Consider the following 19,860-nt stretch of genomic DNA (forward strand, 5'->3'; position numbering starts at 1 on the left):
TGTTCATCTTTATATCTTCTATTTCTTTTCTTAGACTTTCTATTTCTTCATTTGTTTCATGTGTTCATAATATGATAGTTTCTTTACAATCTTTGTCAGATAATTCTAACATCTGTGCCATCTTGGTGTTAACGTCTGTTGACTGTCTTTTACTTTTCAGCTTCAGATCTTCCTGGTTCTTGGTATGATGGAGTGGTTTTTAATGAAGCCTGGACATTTGGGATATTATGAGATTCTGGATCTTATTTGAACCTTGTGTTTTAGCAGGTGTCCTTTGACACTGCTCCAGTAGGTAAAGAGTGATGCCATCTGGTTACTTCCGGGTAGAAATCTTGGTTCTTTATTTGACTTGTTTTGACACCCAAGAGCTCCTTGTTACTGCCAAGCAGGGATGGGAGTTCAGGCTCCCCGACCAGGTTTCTGCTCATGTCATCCTAAGGAGGAGGGACATCTTGTTATTGCCAGGTGGTGATAAAAGTCCACACTCTCCATGTGGCCTCCACTCACACCAGTGAGAGAGGGAGAGAGAGGACTCATTACTGCCCAGTGGAGATGAAAGCTTCTGCTCCCCACTCAGTCTTCTTTGCACCACCCTGGTGGGGGTGTTGGAGGTGCCATGTTATAACCTGGCAAGGGAAGAAAATCTAGCCTTCTCTACTTGGCTTTATCGGCTGGTGGGGGCTGCTGTTTTGTTTGTGGGGTTTGGCTGGAACAGGGTTGTTATTGTTTAGAAGTTTTCTGTCTTGCCAGGCTGTCCCTTTCTTGGTCCTTTGACCAGAGAGAGCAGGCTTTTCTTTAGGAATTTTTTTTTGTTTATGGTTGTCGTTGTTTCTGGGTTGCCAGCTTCTCCAGTCTGGGATATATAGGCAAAAAGAAACAAACCCTAGAACTCAATGCCCTGTCATTCCCTTGGTCCTGAGGTCCTTAGTTAGTCTGCCTCCTTCTCTATACCTTTTTGAGTCTCCTTATGTTTGCTTTACATGTAATGTCCAGGGTTTTAGTTGTACTTAGTGGGTATGTCTACTCTGTCTTCCCGGAAGTGGAATTCTTCATCTCTTGAAAGAAAGCAAACAGTTTGGATAATTTTCTAATTATCAGACAAAGCTGAGGGATACACTTGGTTAATTTAACGATTAAAGCAAACATCCCTGACTCATGGGCACTTGAAGCTCTTTTGCTAACACCACAGCCCACCTTTTGTCATTATTAATTCTGTCCATTAATAATATCTTTTCTGATTCATCTCTGTTCCCCATCCTCATCTCTCAGGGCTCAGCATGGTGTCTGGCACAAAAGATGTTCAAGCTTTAATCATAGCAATAACTACTGTTTATCAACGCATATTATGTGCTGGGCACTTAATATAAATATTTTTAATTTGTCAGAACAACTCTGCAAGGTAGAAATTATTATTCCTATTTTACAAATGAGGAGTGTGAGGCTCATAGAGGTTAAGAGAAGGAAATCAGACGGACAGGATTTGAATAGGCACCCAGATGTGGTGGAAGGTGAACATGGGCTTGCCCCAACTCAGTGCTATTGCTCTTTATGCCTTGTCATCCTTCTACTGTCTACAACAGCTATGCCCAGGTCAGCCAGCTGCCTGAGTAACCCAGAGACCAAGGTCCCCACACCATTGCTTCTAAAAAAAGAGGATACAGTCTGGAGACGCTATCTGCAGCTGAAGACTTCACTGCCAGAAGAGCAAATTATACAGGAGGCAAAGGGGTACATTCCAGAATGTCTAGTAATTCTGGAGAGGTGATTACAAATTAAGAGCGCAGGTTCTGGAGTCAACATTCCTGAGTTCAAATCCTGGCCAGGGCACTTAACTCACTGTGTGAACTTGCACAAATTACTAGATTGTTCTGTGTCACAGTTTGCTCATCAGTAAAATGGGGACAGTCATATAGTACTACCTGCACCACAGGGTGGTTATGAGGATGGAATGAATTGTTACACATACAGCATTCAGAACAGTGCCCAGCACGTAGGGAGCACTCAGCACATGTTGGCTATATATAAAAAAGAAAGAATATTAGAAGATGAATAAGACATGGTTCTGTAAATAAGAGCACCCAATCAAGTGAGTGGACAGTGCCTTGGGGATCACAGGGCCAGTAAATAACTCCGCCTGAATGCGGAGAGGAGCAATGGAGGCTTCCTTGCAAAGGGGACGTGTGATCCCAGTCTTACTGGTGTGTATGAATTAGCCAGGTGGGCTGGCAGAAAGCAGAAACCTAGGAACAGGCACAGGATGGAGGGGAACCTCAGAGGCTAGAGAGCCTTAGATTTTAGTCTGGGAGAGGGAAGAAGAAGGAGGGAAAAAGAAGGAGGGAGGAGCCTTGCCCCAGTGAGCCAGTGAGAGACAAGTCTTTTCACTGTCTCAGGCCCTAGCTACTTCCCACCCCCACCAAGGGCAGGAATCGCCTGGCGGGGATGTCGGACTTCTCCTCTGGGCAGCTAAATAGCCCTGGGGGATTTTCAAGGTTCCTGAGACTTTCAACCAGCTAGAGATCTCATTTCCATAAGCATCAAGTTTGCTCTTTTTCCGCCATTAATAAAAGATGTGTTCAGGTGACACGTGAGTAGTGGTGAGGTTCTGTTAGAGTGACAGAAAGCTGTACTACTCCGGCTAACAGAAGGAAGAATCTGGCCCTGAGGGAGCAGGGGGAAGACACTCAGACAAAGGGCAGCTGGCCACTGCCCAGCGCTGTACCTGAAGCTCAAACCGTAGCCATTTAATTCAATATATTAAAAAATTATACTTTCGATATGTAATTAATATAAAAAATTATTAATGAGATATTTTACATTCTTTTTGTACTGTCTTCCAAATCCAGTGCTCATCTCGCACCACATGTGATGATTTAAATTTAAATAAATTAAAATATAATAAAAAATTCATTTTCTCAATCGCACTATCTACTTTTCAAGTGCTCTGTAGCCACATGTGGCTATTGGCTGCTCTGTTAGTGCAGATTTAGAACCTTTCCATCATCCCAGAAGCTCTGAGGGTCGGCACTGGCCTGGAGGCATGGCAGGCAGGCAGTTCTCCCTGCAGTCACGTAGGAGACAATGTACTAATTTGCAGGGCAGTGGAGTAAGCTCTGCCTGAACTCTTGTCAGGGTCTGCATCGGGTTTGTGCAGCCAACATCTTTGCTATGCCTTTTGGGGGCAAACACACATAAGTCTTCTAGATTGTTCTACGTAAGAAAAGGGGAGGCGTTGACTTGATCAATGAGGAAACTCAGGTGTGAGAGGAGCCAGGAAAAATGGCTTTCTAGAGGAAAGAGGAAAGGAAGTTTTACCTCCACACCTGTGGCAGAAACAATCAAGAAAGACTTGGGGAAAATGATAATGTTGGATGGAAATTTTTAGGAGAAAACCAGAAGTTAATCAATGAGACTTCTGCCCTTATCTCAAAACTACAGTAGAGAGTCAAGAATCACTAAATGCTTGGTGTGCTAGCCTTTCATATGGAAACCAGAGAAGCTTCTGAGTTGAAAATCAGAGTCAGGGGCATGGGTAGAGGCCAGAGCAATATTCACAGAGCATCATTGCACGCTTGGCCCTGTGTTAGGCACTTGGGACACGAGAGTAGCGGAGACAGACGCTCTCCTTGCTCTCCACAAGTGGGAGTGTGCTACATATGGAGAGATTCTGGGCACTTAGAGAACACAGAGAGGTCTGTCTGAATTTGTTGAGGTAGGGATCATAGAAAGCCCCCAAGGAAGGCATGTCCGTGTTGGGTTGTGAGGGAGGCACAGAAACCACCAGCTGAGGTGGGGTACGAGACAGAAGGGGTGGCCAGGCAGTGAAGGGACATAGACTAGAGCACCATGATCCTTCCTTTCTCTCACCTGGCCCTGCTCAATGGCTAACAGCAGGGTCTCAATCAACAGTCCTGGCCCATCCTCCTCTCGGCTATAACACCAACCACCTCAGCACTGTGTTTGTGCAGGGGACACAAGGGAGAGGGGGACCAAAGCAGAGTGGGAGGGTGAATCCCCCTTCCTGTTAGGCCCCTTGCAGCAGAGAGGAGGAAGGATGTCCCGCGTCCTCAGAAGGAGCGGAGCCTTTAGACATTGAGAGGCCCTGGCCGCCAGCGCCTGCTCACCTGAGCTCCGTGAGCTTCTTTGTCATGGGCCAGGGCTTGTTGCGCATGGTAGCAATGAGCTTCTTCTTGTCTTCTACCTGCTCCAAGATCCGGGCCAGCTCCTCCTCTGACAGAGATGCCCTGCCAGAGGTACCGGAGGCTACAGAAGGTGATCTGAAGGAAAGCCAGGGCGGAGCAGAAAAGAATGAAAAGGAGGCTAGCGGGGAATGTGGACCAGCCCAGAGCTCGACAGGAGGTGGGCTATGCTCCCGACACTCACAGCTCTGACCACCCCTCACACGCCTGCCCTTGCTCAGAAGCCCTCACTGACGCCCCCTGCCTGTCAGAGGAGGCCACAACTCTGTCCAGTAGCCCAAGACACTGGGAGGGCTGTCTCTCCAAACTCAATTTCTTTGAGTCCTCCCCATAAACCACCCTATAGCACAGTGCTTCCCAGTAGAAATATAACATGAGCTATGTACTATAATTTTGAATGTTCTAGTAGCCCACATTAAAATGGTAAAAGGAAATTAATTTGAATAATGCATTTTATTTATCCAAAAATTATAATTTCAACATGTAATCAATATAGAAATTATTGAGATATTTTACATTCTTTTTGCACTGTCTTCAAAATTCAGTGTCGTCTTACATTCACAGTGCATGTCAATTCAGACAATAAATTTTCATTCAACATATTTAATGTTATTTGAATTTAATAAAATTTATAGTTGAAAAAAAGTAGACTCACATACCCAAATTGTTTGACATACTTAAAAGTTTCATGATAAATGAATCAAGTAGAATATAATTTTCCTTTGACATTTCCATCTGTACTGACAAAATAGTTTTTCTTTTTAGAAGAAATGCTCTGGCTTCAAATTTAAATTGATTTACATCTGTCTGTCTAGGTTAAGTAAGTTTACTAACTCTCGTGTCAACTCAGTAATATTAACATTGAATTAAAATTAAATTAAATTAGAAATTCAGTTTTTTGGTCACACTAGCCATATTTCAAGTGCCCAACGTGCGGCTGGCGCCTAGTGCATTGAACAGCACAGCTGCAGAGAACATCCTGCTGGAAACCCTGTCATGTGATGACCCTCAGCATCTCACAGACAAAACAATGTGCTTGGCTACCACAAATTCAAGTTCTTGTGTGTGCTCCTTACAGACTCTTTCACTCATAGAAACAATGACTCTCAGCTGCGTTGACAGCAGCTGAGGGTGAGGGGTGTAATGAGGGAGGGGCTAGGAAGGGTTCTGCCAGGGCAGCCTTCTCAGCAACGTTTATAAATGGAAATATCAGAATATGGGCTTAGGTTTACCCCTGGTGCTAGAGACCAGTTTGCAGCAGCCTCCCTGAGTGTCAGCTTCTGATGAGCTCCTGAGGAGCAAAGGAGAAGTCATAGGAAGGAGGTGGAAAGAAGAGGCCCTTAGCTCTTGAACACTGGAAAGCTTAGAGCACAGGGATTTTTTGCCACTCCTAATGCACACCCCCTGATAGCTGCCTTTGAGTCTTTGTATAGGGTGTTCCCTCAGTCTAGAGGGCATTCAGTCATTGCTTGTTCCAATTCTACTTGTGCTTCAAAAGACTTATTAAAATGCTTATCTTCTCCTTGGAGGAACCCTGGTGCCCAGCCCCTCATCAAATCCTTTCTCATATGAATATTGCTTTCTGTATCATCTTATGGTGACTGACGCTCTGCTATACCGTCAGCATCTGGGGAACAGGGCTGAGTCTTTTTCATTCCTCTGTGCCCTGCCATGGCATCAGTGAAAAATGGCATGAAGGAGTCCTTGTCTGTACCCCTTACTTTGCATCTGCCATCAGGACCCCTGTGGTTCATTTAGGATGGTGCAAGTCTCCCTCTAAAGTTCAAGACACACTGGGGCCCATCGATGATGCATTCAAGTTCTCTTTAAGTTGCTAAGGGCACTATGCATCCTTTATCATGTCCAGGGACAACCAGACAGTAGACAAAAGCCCTAACTGAGCTGGGGAGGGCTGGCATGGGTGACAGGAAATCTGCAGCCCCATTTGAGGGCCTGAGTCTTGTCTCCTTAAAGGTGGACGGGTACATTGAGTGACAACTGAGGGTGTGGACAAAGAGGGTTTATCAGAATCCAGTGGGGAGGAGCTTCGACTTTACCATAATCCTGAGACCTCCAATTGTTTCAAAAACCTTCCCACCCATTACCAACAGGCATTCTTAAAACATCCTGAGAAGTGAGGAAAGCAAAATAGGGAGGCAAAGAGAGGGAGATGTCCCATCAAAACTGGGAGCAGAACATAGAAATAAAATTCCTCCTCGCTGACTCTGTCCATCACCCATGTGTGCTAATGCTAATGAACAAAGGAAACGAAACAGAGAGAGCAAACCCCCAAATTCTAGAATTTCAGAGCTAGTGGAACCTTTGAAGTCCTTTGAGATCAATGCTCCATTTTACAGAAGAGAACATGGATCCAGATTGGAAAAATATGCTTAAAGCCCTCCGATGAGTCCTAAGTCCAATTTTGTTCATTTCTCTCATGTCCCCTGCGAGAGCTGTGGTGAGTTACCCACTGAAATTCAGGAGACTTGGGGTTTGCCCCACCCCGCTCATGTCACATCCCACTGGGAGCTTCCACTTGCATTGGTTCAACGTGAGGCTTTGGAGTCAAGCATGCCCAGTGATCGCTACACCTGAATGGCTGTATTCTCCTCCTTGTTCTGCCCCAGAGGCAGAGAGCTGGACAGTGGCAAAGGGGGCAAAGAGAAAGCAGGGGTCACCTATTCACAAGGGAGTGGACATGGGTCCCTTGTCAGGGGAGGGAGAAGGGCCTGAAAGGAAGGAGAGCACACTTGAAGACGCACCTGAATCAGGCACAACACACCTGTGTTTTTTCCGCTGCTTCCTTATCTCTTCCTTCCTCTGCATCTCCTTTTCCTTCTTCAGGGGTGCTTTCTGCTCCTTGAAAGAAGTCCTCCCATCCCTCTTCCTCCTCCCCTCATGAGTCCTCTCTGAAGTGCTCCGCTTCCATTTCCCCAGCTCCTCTCGTCTTCTGTGCTCTGCCTGCTTCCTCCTGGGGGAGCCCGCCCTTGGGCTGCCACTGGCCTGCTCCTTCTGGCCAGGTGGGTCTCTGCACCTGCCCGCCACACCCTTGGCTTTGGGGGCCTGCTTCCTGGAGGGTCTCCTCCCAGACCTGTCACCTGCAGGGGCAGGAAATGGACAGTTCTAGCCTCACTGACCTCAACCCCAGGAGAATGTCTCCAGCTATGAGAAACTGGATGTTCAAGATGCTTCCTAAAGCTTATTGGCTCCAAAGGCCACCTCTTTTGGAGCCTTTGGTCTGGGATGGGATTAGTGTCTCCCTCCTTTGACCAGTTGGCACTCCCACACCCTTGCTTCACCTCATACCTTTCCTTTTCCTGTGTGTGCAGTCCCTTGGGGTCAGAGCTGAGTCATCTCCTGATCCCCAGGGTCAAAGCCAAGCATGGGCCTCTGTTTAATAAGGCTGGACCACTGAGACAGGAAGGGCCTGGCTGCCTCCACTCTGTAGGGGCTGCCCCCTCACATGCCTCTGCCTGGCATGAGGGGAAGGGTAGGAAGTGGGAGCAGCAGAGCTGGTTCAGGCCCTGTTCCTCAACACTGCCATGCAGGGCCATAGGTTCAGTCAAGAGCCAGAGGGAGAGAAGGAACATATGGGCAAGAGCCTTTATTGTAGTTTCTAAGAGAAGGAATGAGTGAGGCAGGGTAAGCAGGGTTAGAGTTAACCATTTTGAATAATTTCAAAAATATCCAGAATAGCCAACATAATACTGAAGGAGAAGAACAAAGTTGGAAGATGGACACTATTCAACTTCAAGACTTATTATAAAGCTACAGTAATCAAGACAGTGTGGTATTAGTGAAAAGACAGACAAATAGATCAATGTAACAGAGCAGAGAGCCCAGAAATAGACTCACATAAATGGTGCCAGAACAACTGGATATCGCATTATGTGCAAAAAAAAAAAAAAAAAATCATAATAATCTAGACACAGACCTTCTACCTTTTACAAAAATTAACTCAAAGTGAACCATAGATCTGAATGTAAAATGCAAGATATAAAATTCTTAGTTAAAACACAAGAGAAAATCTAGGTGATCTTGGGTTTTGTAGACATTTTGGATACGACACCCAAAGCATGACCTATGAAAGAAAAACTGATAAATTGGACTTCATTAAAATTAAAAAGTTCTGCTCTGCAAAAGACACTGTTAAGAAAACAAAAAGACAAGCCACAGGCTGGAAGAAAACATTTGCAAAACAAATATCTGGCAAAGGATTTGTATCCAAAGTATACAACAAATTATTAAAACTCAACAATAAGAAAGCAACTCAATTTGAAAATGGGCAAATAATCTGAACAGATAACTCCCCAAAAGAATACACAAATTGTAGATAAGCATATGGAAAGATGTGAACATCATATGTCATCAGGAAATTGAGGATTAAAACAAGGAGATACTACTATATACTTATTAGAAGGGCTAAATCGAATAGACTAACCACATCAATTGCTCATGAGGATGTGGAGCAACAGGAACTCTCAATAATTGCTAGCAGGAATGTGAAATGTTATAGCCACTTTGGAAAACAGTTTGGCAGTTCCTTACAATGCTAACATAGGTTTACCATAGAATTCAGCAATCATACTGATAGGTGTTCACCCAGATGAATTGAAAATTTGTGTCCACCAAAAATCTGCACATAAATGTTTATATCAGCTTTATTTATAATTATAATCGGAGGCAAATAAGATAAATAAGATGTCCTTCAGTAGGTGAATGGATAAACAAACTGGTAATCCAGACAATGGGATATTATTCACTGATAAATGAAATGAGCTATTGTGCCATAAAAAGACATAGAGGAATCTGAAATGTATATTTGTAAGTGAAAGACAGTCTGAAAAGGCTATATACTGTATGATTGCACCTAAATGACATTCTGAAAAAGACAAAACTATAGAGACAGTAAAAAGATCAGTGGAAGGGGAGGGGAAGAGGAATGATAGGTGGAGCACAGGGCATTTTTTTTGGATACACTAGTTTGCATGATACTGTAATGGAGGATGCATGACATTATGCATTTGTCAAAACTCATATACACAATGCAAAGAGTAAACCCTGATGAAAACTGTGGACTTTAGCTAATAATAAGGTATTAATATTGGTTGATCAGTTGTAACAAACGCAGCACACTAATACAAGGTGTTAATGATAGGGGAAGCTGGCGGGCAGGAGAGAGAGGAGGAAAGAAGATTGTATATGAGAACTCTCTGAATTTTCTACTCAATTTGTCTATACATCTAAAACTGTTCAGCTTGGGGTGAAGAATGACCACAAAGACTGAGGACTGAAACCATCTACCCCGCACTCTTCCTGGACACGGAGAACCAAACTATACCTTAGTGTCTACATTAAGATGACTTGGTGTTATGCCTCTGTCTTCATTAGCGTGACTATTTTTCCAGAAGTTTCCTGCTCAAGCAAATGGCTTAATTGCTCATTACAGGATTTCCACAAGATCCATCAACTCTTCAATGAAAAAAAATCACAATTTGTACCCTAAGATTCTTTTAATGTTTTACCTCCAAATCCTGGCCTTGTTATTTACTGTGGACTGTTATATTATGATTCTTACCCAATCCTAACCAAGTCCCCACTTTGAAAGAACTGCCCAAGTCAAACTTTTAATTCTCATTAAATTCTGACCTTACCTTTCCCTCTCTGAGAAACTGCCAAAACTCTGCCTGTAAGCAATAAATCAGCTTTGGATGTAAGCAATAAATCATCTTTGTCTCATCAACGAGTTGTGTTCTTGATATTCAGGGAGCCAGATTTTGACAGCAAAACATATTTTATTTTTTTGAAAAAAAGGAATAAATAGTAGACTAAAAATAAAAGGCCATGGAAATAAGAGAGAGTGATGAATTATAATTGGGGTGATTGGATATGTTTCACAAAGGATTAATGTTTACTCTGAATCTTGAAGGATGAACAGGAGTTTATCAAGAGAAGAAAGGGGTAGAGATGGGGGTGGGGAGTCACAAAATGGGAGAATTCTGGGCAGAGGAAACAGAGGATTGAGGGGCCCCAATGGAAATGCCAAGGAGTCTGGGGCATGGGTGACTAAGGCGGGGCTGAGCCTTGGGTACTATCTGGCACTGGGGTGAGGAATGTGGAGGGAAGAGGTTGCCCAGAGAGCAGTACGTGCCCATGAGAAGCTGGGTGGACATCTGGAGGGTGAGGCTGTGATACTGGAGCATGCTTTGAGGGTGTGGTCTGCACCAATGGATCATGCTAGCAGCATTGAAGAGGCTGTTGTGGGGTGGGGACATGGGTTCCCAGTCACTGTAGAGCCCTGTGAGAACGTTTTACTTGCTGTGAAGGCAAGAAGAGGCATCAAGCGTGGGTCTGACTCCACCATTAACAATCTCCTTGGTTTGGGGACTTGGTTTCCAGTCTCTGTGATTACTTCTGGGCCAGATGAGATAACTGGTGTAAGCACTTAGAACAGTATTGAGTGCTATTTACAGACTCAAAGACAGCCAATCCTATGTGTGACAAAACAAGTTTTCTTCACCCAGTGCTACCTAACCTCTTTCTTCTCCTTCTCATCTCCTATGAGAAAAAGGTTTTTGGTAAGACAACGTAAAGAAAGATTATTTAAACATAATAACAACTCATCTAGGTTAGGAAGCTGGTTAGTATCAGCCAGCGAGAGATGGTTTGTCTTGTAGATGCTCTTCCCCATGGCTCTTGGAGGCTTCAGCCCCCTCTTGGAGGAGGATTGGTCAGAAATGAATTCACTCCTTCTGAAGACATGGGATCGTATATGAGGAAATGTGTGTCACTGTAGCTGTGACCTCAAGGAGAGCCCTAGAACCGAGCTAGGCTCTCAGAGAGTACAGAGGAGCAGAGAGAGTGGGCGAGGGATTAAAAAGAGTCTCCTGGGTCTCTATCCAAGATCAGCTCCATATGGCTTGAAAGGACTGGATAAGAAAGTCAATATATGCTCGCATCCTCTTCTGAATTCTGTGTGTCCTCAGTCACCTAATAAAATGGTTTTCTCAGTAATGAGTTCTTTTCTAAGTACTGAGTTCTTGGTACAGTTAACTGTACAGATAACTCGGAGATTTCAAACATTTTTTCCCCAAGCTACAGCTCCTGTTGTAATCTCATTTCCCAGCTGAACAAAATTCATGTGGACTGTGGAAAGCAAGCTTGAATTTGCCCTTCAATCTTCCCAACCTTTCCTGCACAGAGAACAAGCTGCTGTTTTAGTTTTTTAATCTGTTAGTTTTTTAATATATATATAATATATATATAGTTTTTTAATCTTTAGTTTATATAATATAATATATAATATATAATATATAATATATAATATATAATATATATTATGTATATATTTAATATATATACATATTAAATATTATGCATTACATAAAAAAATTATGCATTACATAAAGTCATTCAAAATTGACTCTCTCTCTCTCTCTCTCTCTCTACATATATACATATACATATATATGTAGAGAGAGAGAGAGAGAAAGAGAGAGAGACAGAGAGAAAGAGAGAGTCAATTTTGAATGACTTTACGTAATGCATAATTCAGGAGCTGGACAGGCAGCTGCCACATTAGGAAGACCTGCAAGCCCAGTACGCACTCCCTTCCATGTAACAGGCCTCCTCGCGTTTATGCACCTGAATGGAGCATAAACAGATAATTCAGAGTGAAAAACAGGCTGAGGAGAAGCTGCAAGGACCAGCAGGTCCAGCTCACCCTCCGACTCAGTGACCTTAACAGTTAAGTACATTCACGAAATGATACAGGAGGAGGGAGAGTTCTGACCCTCCTTTTCAACTAATGGAATAATAAATTGTTATTATTTTGAGAAAGACCTTTGTATTTTCAGAGATTTTTCTTTTTTAATCTCCTTGTAGAACATAAGCCCAAGGAATAGGGTATCAGTTCCCTTCAGAGGTGTTCCAGAGGAGATTTTAAACAGGAATCTTTGGGTAATTGGGTTTCAGTTAATTTAACAGATTCCTATGATTTAACTTCACTGAATCCCTTGATAATTTGGATCCCTGAAGTAAAAATTATGACCCATTTCCTCTTCCCTATGGGGAAGGGAAAATTGCAAGGAGGAGGGTGTGCGTGTACTTTGCGGAGGTTAAGAGTGTGCCATCTGGAGTCAGGTGGCCTGGGTGTCAGTGAGTCCTGGCTCCACCACCTACCAGCTGCCTGGACCTCGCTTCCCTGGCCTCCAGCCTGGTGAGTGTTCACTACTTACCAAGACTCAACTCAAAGTTTCACTAACTCTGGGTGTCTGCTCTGACACCCAGGGCTGAGGGCAGGCCCTTCCTGTGCAGCATCTGTCCCCTCCCTGCCCAATTAAATCTCCTGCTTGGGAAGCTTCCTTACAAAGAGAGGGAGGAGGGAGGGTGGGGAAAGGGAGGGATGGAAGGAAGAAGGAGGATGAAAGAGACGGTGGCTGAATTGCCAGCCTAAGCCAGCACTGCAGGCTCCCCAGGCACACATCACCCCATCTCACCTGTGCCTGGAAATCCGTTCTTCATCCTCCCTCTCCTTCCACCTTCTGCTGTAAGAGATGGACAAGAATGAATGGCTGACCTCTAGAAAGTCCCCTTCCCTGTACCACCCCATTCACTATGGGAACCCTCAGCTGGTTTACAGCTGCCTCAGATGGGAACCTGGCTCCCATTATTTTAGTAACTAGCTCCAGAGTCTCGAGTCTTCACATTTCTCTGACACCCTTAAAAAGTCGAGGTCAGAACAACCCTACAACCTCCTTCCCCAGACAGACAGAAAGGCAGACAGACAAATCGGCTGAAGGGATTGCTAAGGATAGGTGATAAAAAGACCTTGGTTGGCTCTGACCGCCTCTGTGGCTCAGCGGTAACACAGGCACTGTGCACAGTGCTTTGCATATGTCCTTTTTTGAACCCTCCCAAAGGCCCTGCAAAAAATGATGGCTGCCTTCATCTCAGGATGAGGCAGGGGGAGGTTGGATATCTGGACTGAGGTGGCTCAGTAAGCAAGTGGCAGGCTCAGCGCTCAAACCTGGGTCCCTGTGCCTCTTAAGACCCCTCTGCTTCCCAGTCCCCGGCTACTGCCCAAGAACTCTGTGGGTGGGCCCCTTGGAGATAGGGACCAACTCACCTTCTTCCCCCAGGCCCTTTAGTTGGCGACTCATGGTCAGTGGGGCTGATTCGGCCCCCACACTGGCTCACGCGGCTTCCTGGTCTACATGAACCTTCAGCCTGGCCTGCTTTCCTGCCCTCATGGTGACTGGCCTCCCTTCCCAGGTGCAGGCAGCCAGGGCTCCGTGGCTTGGACTGAATGCGGAGGTGGGTGAAGTGGGAGTCAGGAAAGAGGTGAGGCTGTGAGTTCCCAGTCCTTCAATCCTGCCACACACTCCTCAGCTCAGGTTTCCCTGGAGAGAGGCTGGTGTGGCCTCATGTTTCAAGCATCGCTTACAATGAAGGGGCCCTGGAGCGGCTGGAGTTGTCAGCTCATCTCTGGCTAGGGAAGGTGTGAGGAGCATTCCAGGGCCCTTTCCCTCTACCCTGTCCCTGGTTAGGACAAGGCACCAAGGAAGTTCTAGGACATTTGTGAAAGTTATCACCAGGATTCTTTAAAATGCAGATTCCCAGGACTACCACTGGGCTTTTGAATCAGTAGGTCTGGGCGGGGCCCCAGGACTCTGCACTCTGAATCCTGACTCAGGGGTCTTGAAGCTGCATGCTCACCTACCAGAGCTCCGCCCATTGCTGCCCGCCTTCAGAAAGGTAACTTTGGCTACTTTGAAAACTGTGACCAGAGTTTCAGAGTTGACCATCTGGAAGGCAGTCAAAGGCCCTGGAGTGGGGTTCTTAACCTAGGGGAAAACAGTACATTTTAATTTTTTTGTAGTCTTTAACTGAAATTTATCATTTCCCTAACAATGTGTGATTTTGTCCCCAATAGAAGTCATGGATCTTTTCACAGTACATTAAGCTGTTGGGGATATCTCAAAAAATCATGTATGCTGCCACTAGATCTTATTAATTATTAGGAAGCACCTGTGTCATTGTATGACAGGTTTGAAAAACTATTTTGATACCTATTTCAGGATTTTAGGTCTCCTTTGTAATCCAGTATTTTATCTTATGGATTTAAAATCAATGTTTGGAAGTCTATGGCTCTTATCAGGATTCTGTGACACACAACACAGGATTAAAAACCTGCCCCAAGGCAAATCTCACGTAGGTGTCCAGACAGACCCAGCCTCGGACCCTCTGGTGACTTTGGCAAAGGAGGAAAATAACCATCACATGTAGTAATGTGTAAAACGCATGCATGACGTTAAGCTCGAGCTTTGAAACTTTTCTCTTTGTCACCTCACCTTTCTCCCTGATCTGATGGTTTATGTAGCACCTCCTAACCCCAGGCAGTGAGAGAACTCTCACTTGCGTTCTCTGTCCTCTAGCTCTAGCTCTGGGGCCCTGGGATGCCTGCAGCTGTCTCCTCTCCTAGCTGGGGTAATCCTACTGCAGGGCCGGTACTCACCCCAGTGCTGACTGGGCAGCAACAGGCCACCTGCCCAAAGGACTGAAGGTCAGCTATCAGCTCTCCCACACCGTTTCTCTGTTCCCTGATGAGTGAGGGCCCTCACAGCAGCCCTTTGCCTTGCCCTTCCTGGTTCTCTCTTATCAGGGGAGGAAAGCTTTCTACCTCACCTTCATCTCCCGAGGGATCCAGCACCTGCCCTGTCTACAAAGTGGAATACACCACTTCCCTGCCTCTCACAGAGAATAAGGAGCACCCACAGGGCCAGACCTAGTTCCAGGCACTGGGGATCCATCAGCAAGTAAAGCAGAACCCCCGGATGGGCTTCTGCCATCTAAGTCAACTAAGTGTAGTGTGTGGTGTTCCGAAGGAGTGACCTGGGAATTTAGAAATTTCTTCTCTCTCACAACAAAGCGTGTGACAATTATTGCTATGGAATTCAAAATCCAAGTCTGGGAGTCAAACGCCAAACACAGGGTATTTTGCTTTATTCATCCCACAGCACTTAAATCAACTCCAGTGCTTCCTGAGGTGCACACGCCTTCAGGGCTGAGTGAGGTTTCTGAACAAGGGAGGAAGGTGAGCCAGTCCTCACCCCTGGGGGACCCAGCCACAGGTTACTGGGTAGCAGCAGAGGACCAGGGAAGCAGACAGAGTCTCGCAAAGCTTGAGGACCCAGGTTTGAGCCACTGGCTCAAGGAGTGAGAAAAAGAGAATCACACTGATATTTAAAAACTCTTAATTCATGTTGCATGTGTGTTGTACACCGCTCTGTGCTAGGTCCTGCCCAGGAGCTCCCCAGAAGACCCCCCTCATCCTTTCAGCCAGGCACTTGAAAGCCTTTTAAATGACTTATCTGATCATCGCAACAACCATTTGAGGCAGTCTCACTTTTTTTTTTAATGTTGAGGAAACTGAGGCACAAAAACTCATCACTGGAAGCATCCAGAGCTCTCATCCCCAGGTGGCCAGGCGCACATGCAAGGTTTGGTTGTTTGGATGCATGGAGCCCAAACCAGCCCCCAATCCACTTCCCATGCCTCTTTGTGTTGACCACACTTGACAACTTAAATCGCTCTCTCCTTCCCCTTGTTCCTTCAAGTGTGGGACAGGCTTTGATCCTCCACAGTGCCAGGAAAGGGGCTTGTCGTCCAGTTATGTTTGTGGGGAAGGGTCATGGAGACCTCCAAGAAGAAATGTGCTGAGTTGAGTTTTAAAAGATGAGAAGAGGCAAGAGGAAGGCATCCTGGGCTGAGGTAACAGCAGGAACAGGGCAAGAAGTCCAGCATGTCTTTTGGTGTTGCTGGTGGGTAGGTGTGAGGTGAGGCCAGGAGGAGGATGAGGCTGGGTGGACTGTGGAAGAGACTTGCAATTGTTCAAGGATACAGAGCCCTTGATCCTTGAAGAATACAGATCATCTTTCAAGTATACAAAACCCTGAAGGGTTTTGATCCAGGGCTCAAAAGGTGTCAAAAAAACAGGGTTTGAAGCAGGTGAGTCATAACTCTGTGATGCTGAGTCATCGGTTTTGCCATCCTTGAGGAACTCCAGCCTTTGGATATGAAGTTTCAGAAAACAATATCCAACCCCAACCACCAGCGGAAGAGAACAGGTATCCTGCTTGATAGCCAGGGCAGGTGGGGCAGCCAGAGTGGCTGGCTTGGCTCTCACAGTTACAGTGATGTTTATATTCTTCATACTCTTTTCTTGTGGAGCCTACCAACCCACTTGGGATGAAGCCGGCACTTTGTCAAATATCTAATTCTGGCTTATATTCTCTTGCCTCATTACTATATGCTCTAGAGTCGGGGATACACCAGGCCTCAGATACACACTTCCCCTGGGGCAGGTGGCAGATTTCTTCCAGAGCATGAGGAGGCGGTCTATCTGAGACCATCTTGAGACTTCTATGAGAAAACAAGTGCTCTTCCTGATCGGGGGAGATACAGCAAGGTCAATCATTCATCTGTGAGAATAAACTGTATCCCAAATAATTGTCAGGGAGGTTCTGGTGTCTGTGGAGAGCATTCAAGCCTCAGGGAGGATTCCTTCTCCACTTTGGCCTGGAGCCTCACCAAGATTTGCCTTTTCTTTGTGATTTTACTCCATCTGTAGTGTAAAACCTCTTGACTTCACATATTTGCAAGTTTTAAAAATCATAATCGAGTTTGAGGACTGTGAAACCAAATTAGGTGGCAAAAAATTACACCTTCTAACTTTTCATAAAATATTCTTTTTTTTTCTTTCTGCTTAACACAAGCTTTATCTAAATAATACTTGAGTTACATTTATTGGGCATTCAATTCAACATAAATAAATATTACTCTGGAGTGATGTGCTCTTAATATTTTATCAGGATGGTGAACATTTCTATTGCCAGGATTGAGCATCATAAGCTCGGCAGTAATTCTCTTTCACGAGCATGGCTTGATCTGAGAAAATAAAATTCAATATGATGACAAAATAACATGCGTAACTTTAACCAAAAGTTACAGGGTGTCCAAATCCGGTGGTGCTTTTGTCTCAAAATCCCTTAATGGGGAAACTTCTTAGGCCATCTTGTTAATTTATCTCTCCAATTAAAAATACATATATATAATTAGCTATAGATATCTGCTTACAAAACATCCAGTGTCGCTCACAAAACCTTGTAAACCACCATAATGGAAAGGATCGAGTGACGGGAGATAACACCCTAGCAGGATAATGTAAGCTGGCGCTGTGGCCCGGCCGCTACCCATCACTCACTAACCTGCACCAAAGAGCTCACTGCTGGGACAGTTTGCGGTGCAGGGAAGCACAGCGGCCACTGAGATCTGGATGGCAGCCATGTCTCCCACAAGCTCTGAGGGTGTGTATTATGAATAGGATGTTTCTCAGGCTCCTTTGGGCAGGGTCTTAGTTTCTCAATGTTTTCTCCATCATCATTGAAGGTAGGGCAGAGGGGTCTTGTTTGCAAGGAACTGTTGGTGTTGTCTCTGCTATTTCAGCTCTTAGTCAGGAAGGGAGACGTACACCCAGGTATTTGGGACCTGAAGGAGCATTACCATCAAGGCAGGAAGCATTTCCTGCTACAGACAAGCCAGACAGACCAAGAGACCTGGTAGGGCATGTCCTAAACAGCCTATGAGGAAAGCTGCAGCCAGGCAGGTGTCTATGGGCCATGATTTTGTGTCTGCCTCTACTCCCTTCACCCCAAGAGGCAGAGTATGGGAAAAAGAGCTGGAAGCCAGGATTCTGTTACTTCTTCCCATAGCAGATAAGGACAATTAATAACAGGAATGCTTCTCACAAGCAAATGTGTTAAATGAGTAAAGTCAAACCACGATTGTCACCTGAATCAGGTGACAAATTCCTCTTCAGTCCCCTCATGGGCCATAAACAAGATACCACGGACTTCTATGCCTCCATTTCTTCATCTGCCTGGTAGGGGTCATTCTGCTCTGACTCCTACAAGATTCCTTTGGGGACTGCGGGAGATAATGTGGTTATACAGGAACACCCGAAGGCCTGAATAGTTCAGAGGGGTCTCCATGGCATTCCTGCTCTGTCACTTTGCTCACAGTCCTGGTGCTTCGGCCTGTGGTGCCCCACTTTCACCAGGGCACAGACCAGCCTCTCTTCATCTGTTTTCCCACACACCTGTCACAAAGCTTTTCATTATAAGTAAGTCACTGCTTCACCCAGGTGTGGCCACATGGTGGCAGGAGAGTCCAACTCATCCCCTTGCTGCCCCACCTCTGGCCTCTGCGGTGGGTCTGAGAAAGCAGCTTCTACTCCATTCCATATAGCACTAAACCCAGACCGTAGTGTGCAATCAATAGTTTGCCATCAATAGTTTTTGGGTAACCCAGTTTGGCTGTAGCAGAGCCCAGAGCAGGAAATCCTAAACAGGGACAACTTAACAGTTTGAAGTTCCTTGGCCATTTCTGCCACAAGACGTCTCCTCCTTCCCAAGTATTTTGAATTCTACCTGCCACTCTTCCTAGCAAGGCACTACTCATCCCATAAACTAGAATATCAGGGTAATCACTCAGTTTGGGGTGGTGAAGAAGACCTTAACTGAGCCGTAGATTCCCCCTGTTTTAAGACCCCTGGGAAACCACTAGCATGGATCACAGGAAAGGGAGCTGGAAAGGATGCAGGGACTTCACTTATTGAGATGTGTATGTCTGTCAGGGGCCATATTTACCTCTCTAAGTCATTTGGGTCTACTGTCATCAGTCCTTACTCTTTTGATTGTTTTTATGTCTGGGGGATCACAGATCTTAGTCTCTGGAGCTGAAGGTCAGGACTTAGACCTTGTGTCAAAAATTCCTATGTCAGTTTTGGGGGTGAACAATTCAGGACTCAGGAGGAAACAGTGGAGCCTTAGTCCCTGGAGCGAAAGGGATTGTCTAAGCATCCCGTGTGGTCAGAGAGGATCCAGGTAGACTTCGAGAGAGGGACTCACCTTCTGAATAGTAACCTGGACTCCGACGCCAGCTCTGTGGAGAGTCTCCCATAAAAGGCCCTGCACGCTCCACGGACGGCCCCGGAGGCTCGCAGGTCAGACTTGACTCTCTTCATCCTCCTCGCCTTAGTACAGGAGCCAGAAGGAGCTCTGGTGACAGAGGGCGCTGGTCCGCTGCCGTCTGCGGGACCCGGGGCTTCCTGCCTGGAAGGCCTCCCACCCTCTGTACAGGCCCAGGCCCCAGGGGGCTTCCCGATGGTTCCGCCGTGGTCTCGCCCCCAGGGAGAAATTGTGCGGGGAAAGCTCCCGGGCCCACCCTGGTCCCGGCAATGCGGTCCGGCAACCCCTGTCGGCCAATTTGGGACTTGGCCATTGCGGCAAACCCCGGGTCAGGCTCTGAAGCCAGAACCAGAAATAGCCTTTGCGGTGGGGAGGGGAGACTGTGCGGGCAGCAATGCCAGTAGACACTAAATAGATCTGAAAAAAAAAAAAGCAAAACAAAACCCGAATCACACGTTCTTTGCCAAGGTAAGCATTTAATGTGTTAGAGCGACTTTACATGAATCTAAGCAGTATAATTCAAAGAGGCTCAGATTGGGAGTTAAAGCAAATGTAAATGTAACTAAGCAGTTTACATTAAAACAAAAACTAAGTTATATTGACTTCTTATTGTGAGCTAGAGCACACTAGAAAGG

At 45.6% G+C, this 19,860-nt stretch overlaps 1 protein-coding gene across 1 annotated transcript in view; it reads right to left on the reverse strand.

Annotated features, from left to right (window-relative positions):
• The window catches only part of TMC2 (transmembrane channel like 2), a 52,094-nt gene extending 38,737 nt beyond the window's left edge, over positions 1 to 13,357 (reverse strand). The window contains exons 1-4 of the mRNA XM_039863703.1: positions 13,324 to 13,357; positions 12,695 to 12,742; positions 6,979 to 7,294; positions 4,122 to 4,274 (exon numbers count right to left, since the gene is read on the reverse strand). Of these exons, the coding sequence (XP_039719637.1) occupies positions 4,122 to 4,274; positions 6,979 to 7,294; positions 12,695 to 12,742; positions 13,324 to 13,357 (551 nt within the window). The remainder of the gene's footprint in view (positions 1 to 4,121; positions 4,275 to 6,978; positions 7,295 to 12,694; positions 12,743 to 13,323) is intronic.
• Between the last annotated feature and the right edge of the window lie 6,503 nt (positions 13,358 to 19,860).

The sequence above is a fragment of the Pteropus medius genome, unplaced genomic scaffold, assembly GCF_902729225.1.
Source record: "Pteropus medius unplaced genomic scaffold, Ma_sr-lr_union100, whole genome shotgun sequence".
NCBI classification, from domain to species: Eukaryota; Metazoa; Chordata; class Mammalia; order Chiroptera; family Pteropodidae; genus Pteropus; species Pteropus medius.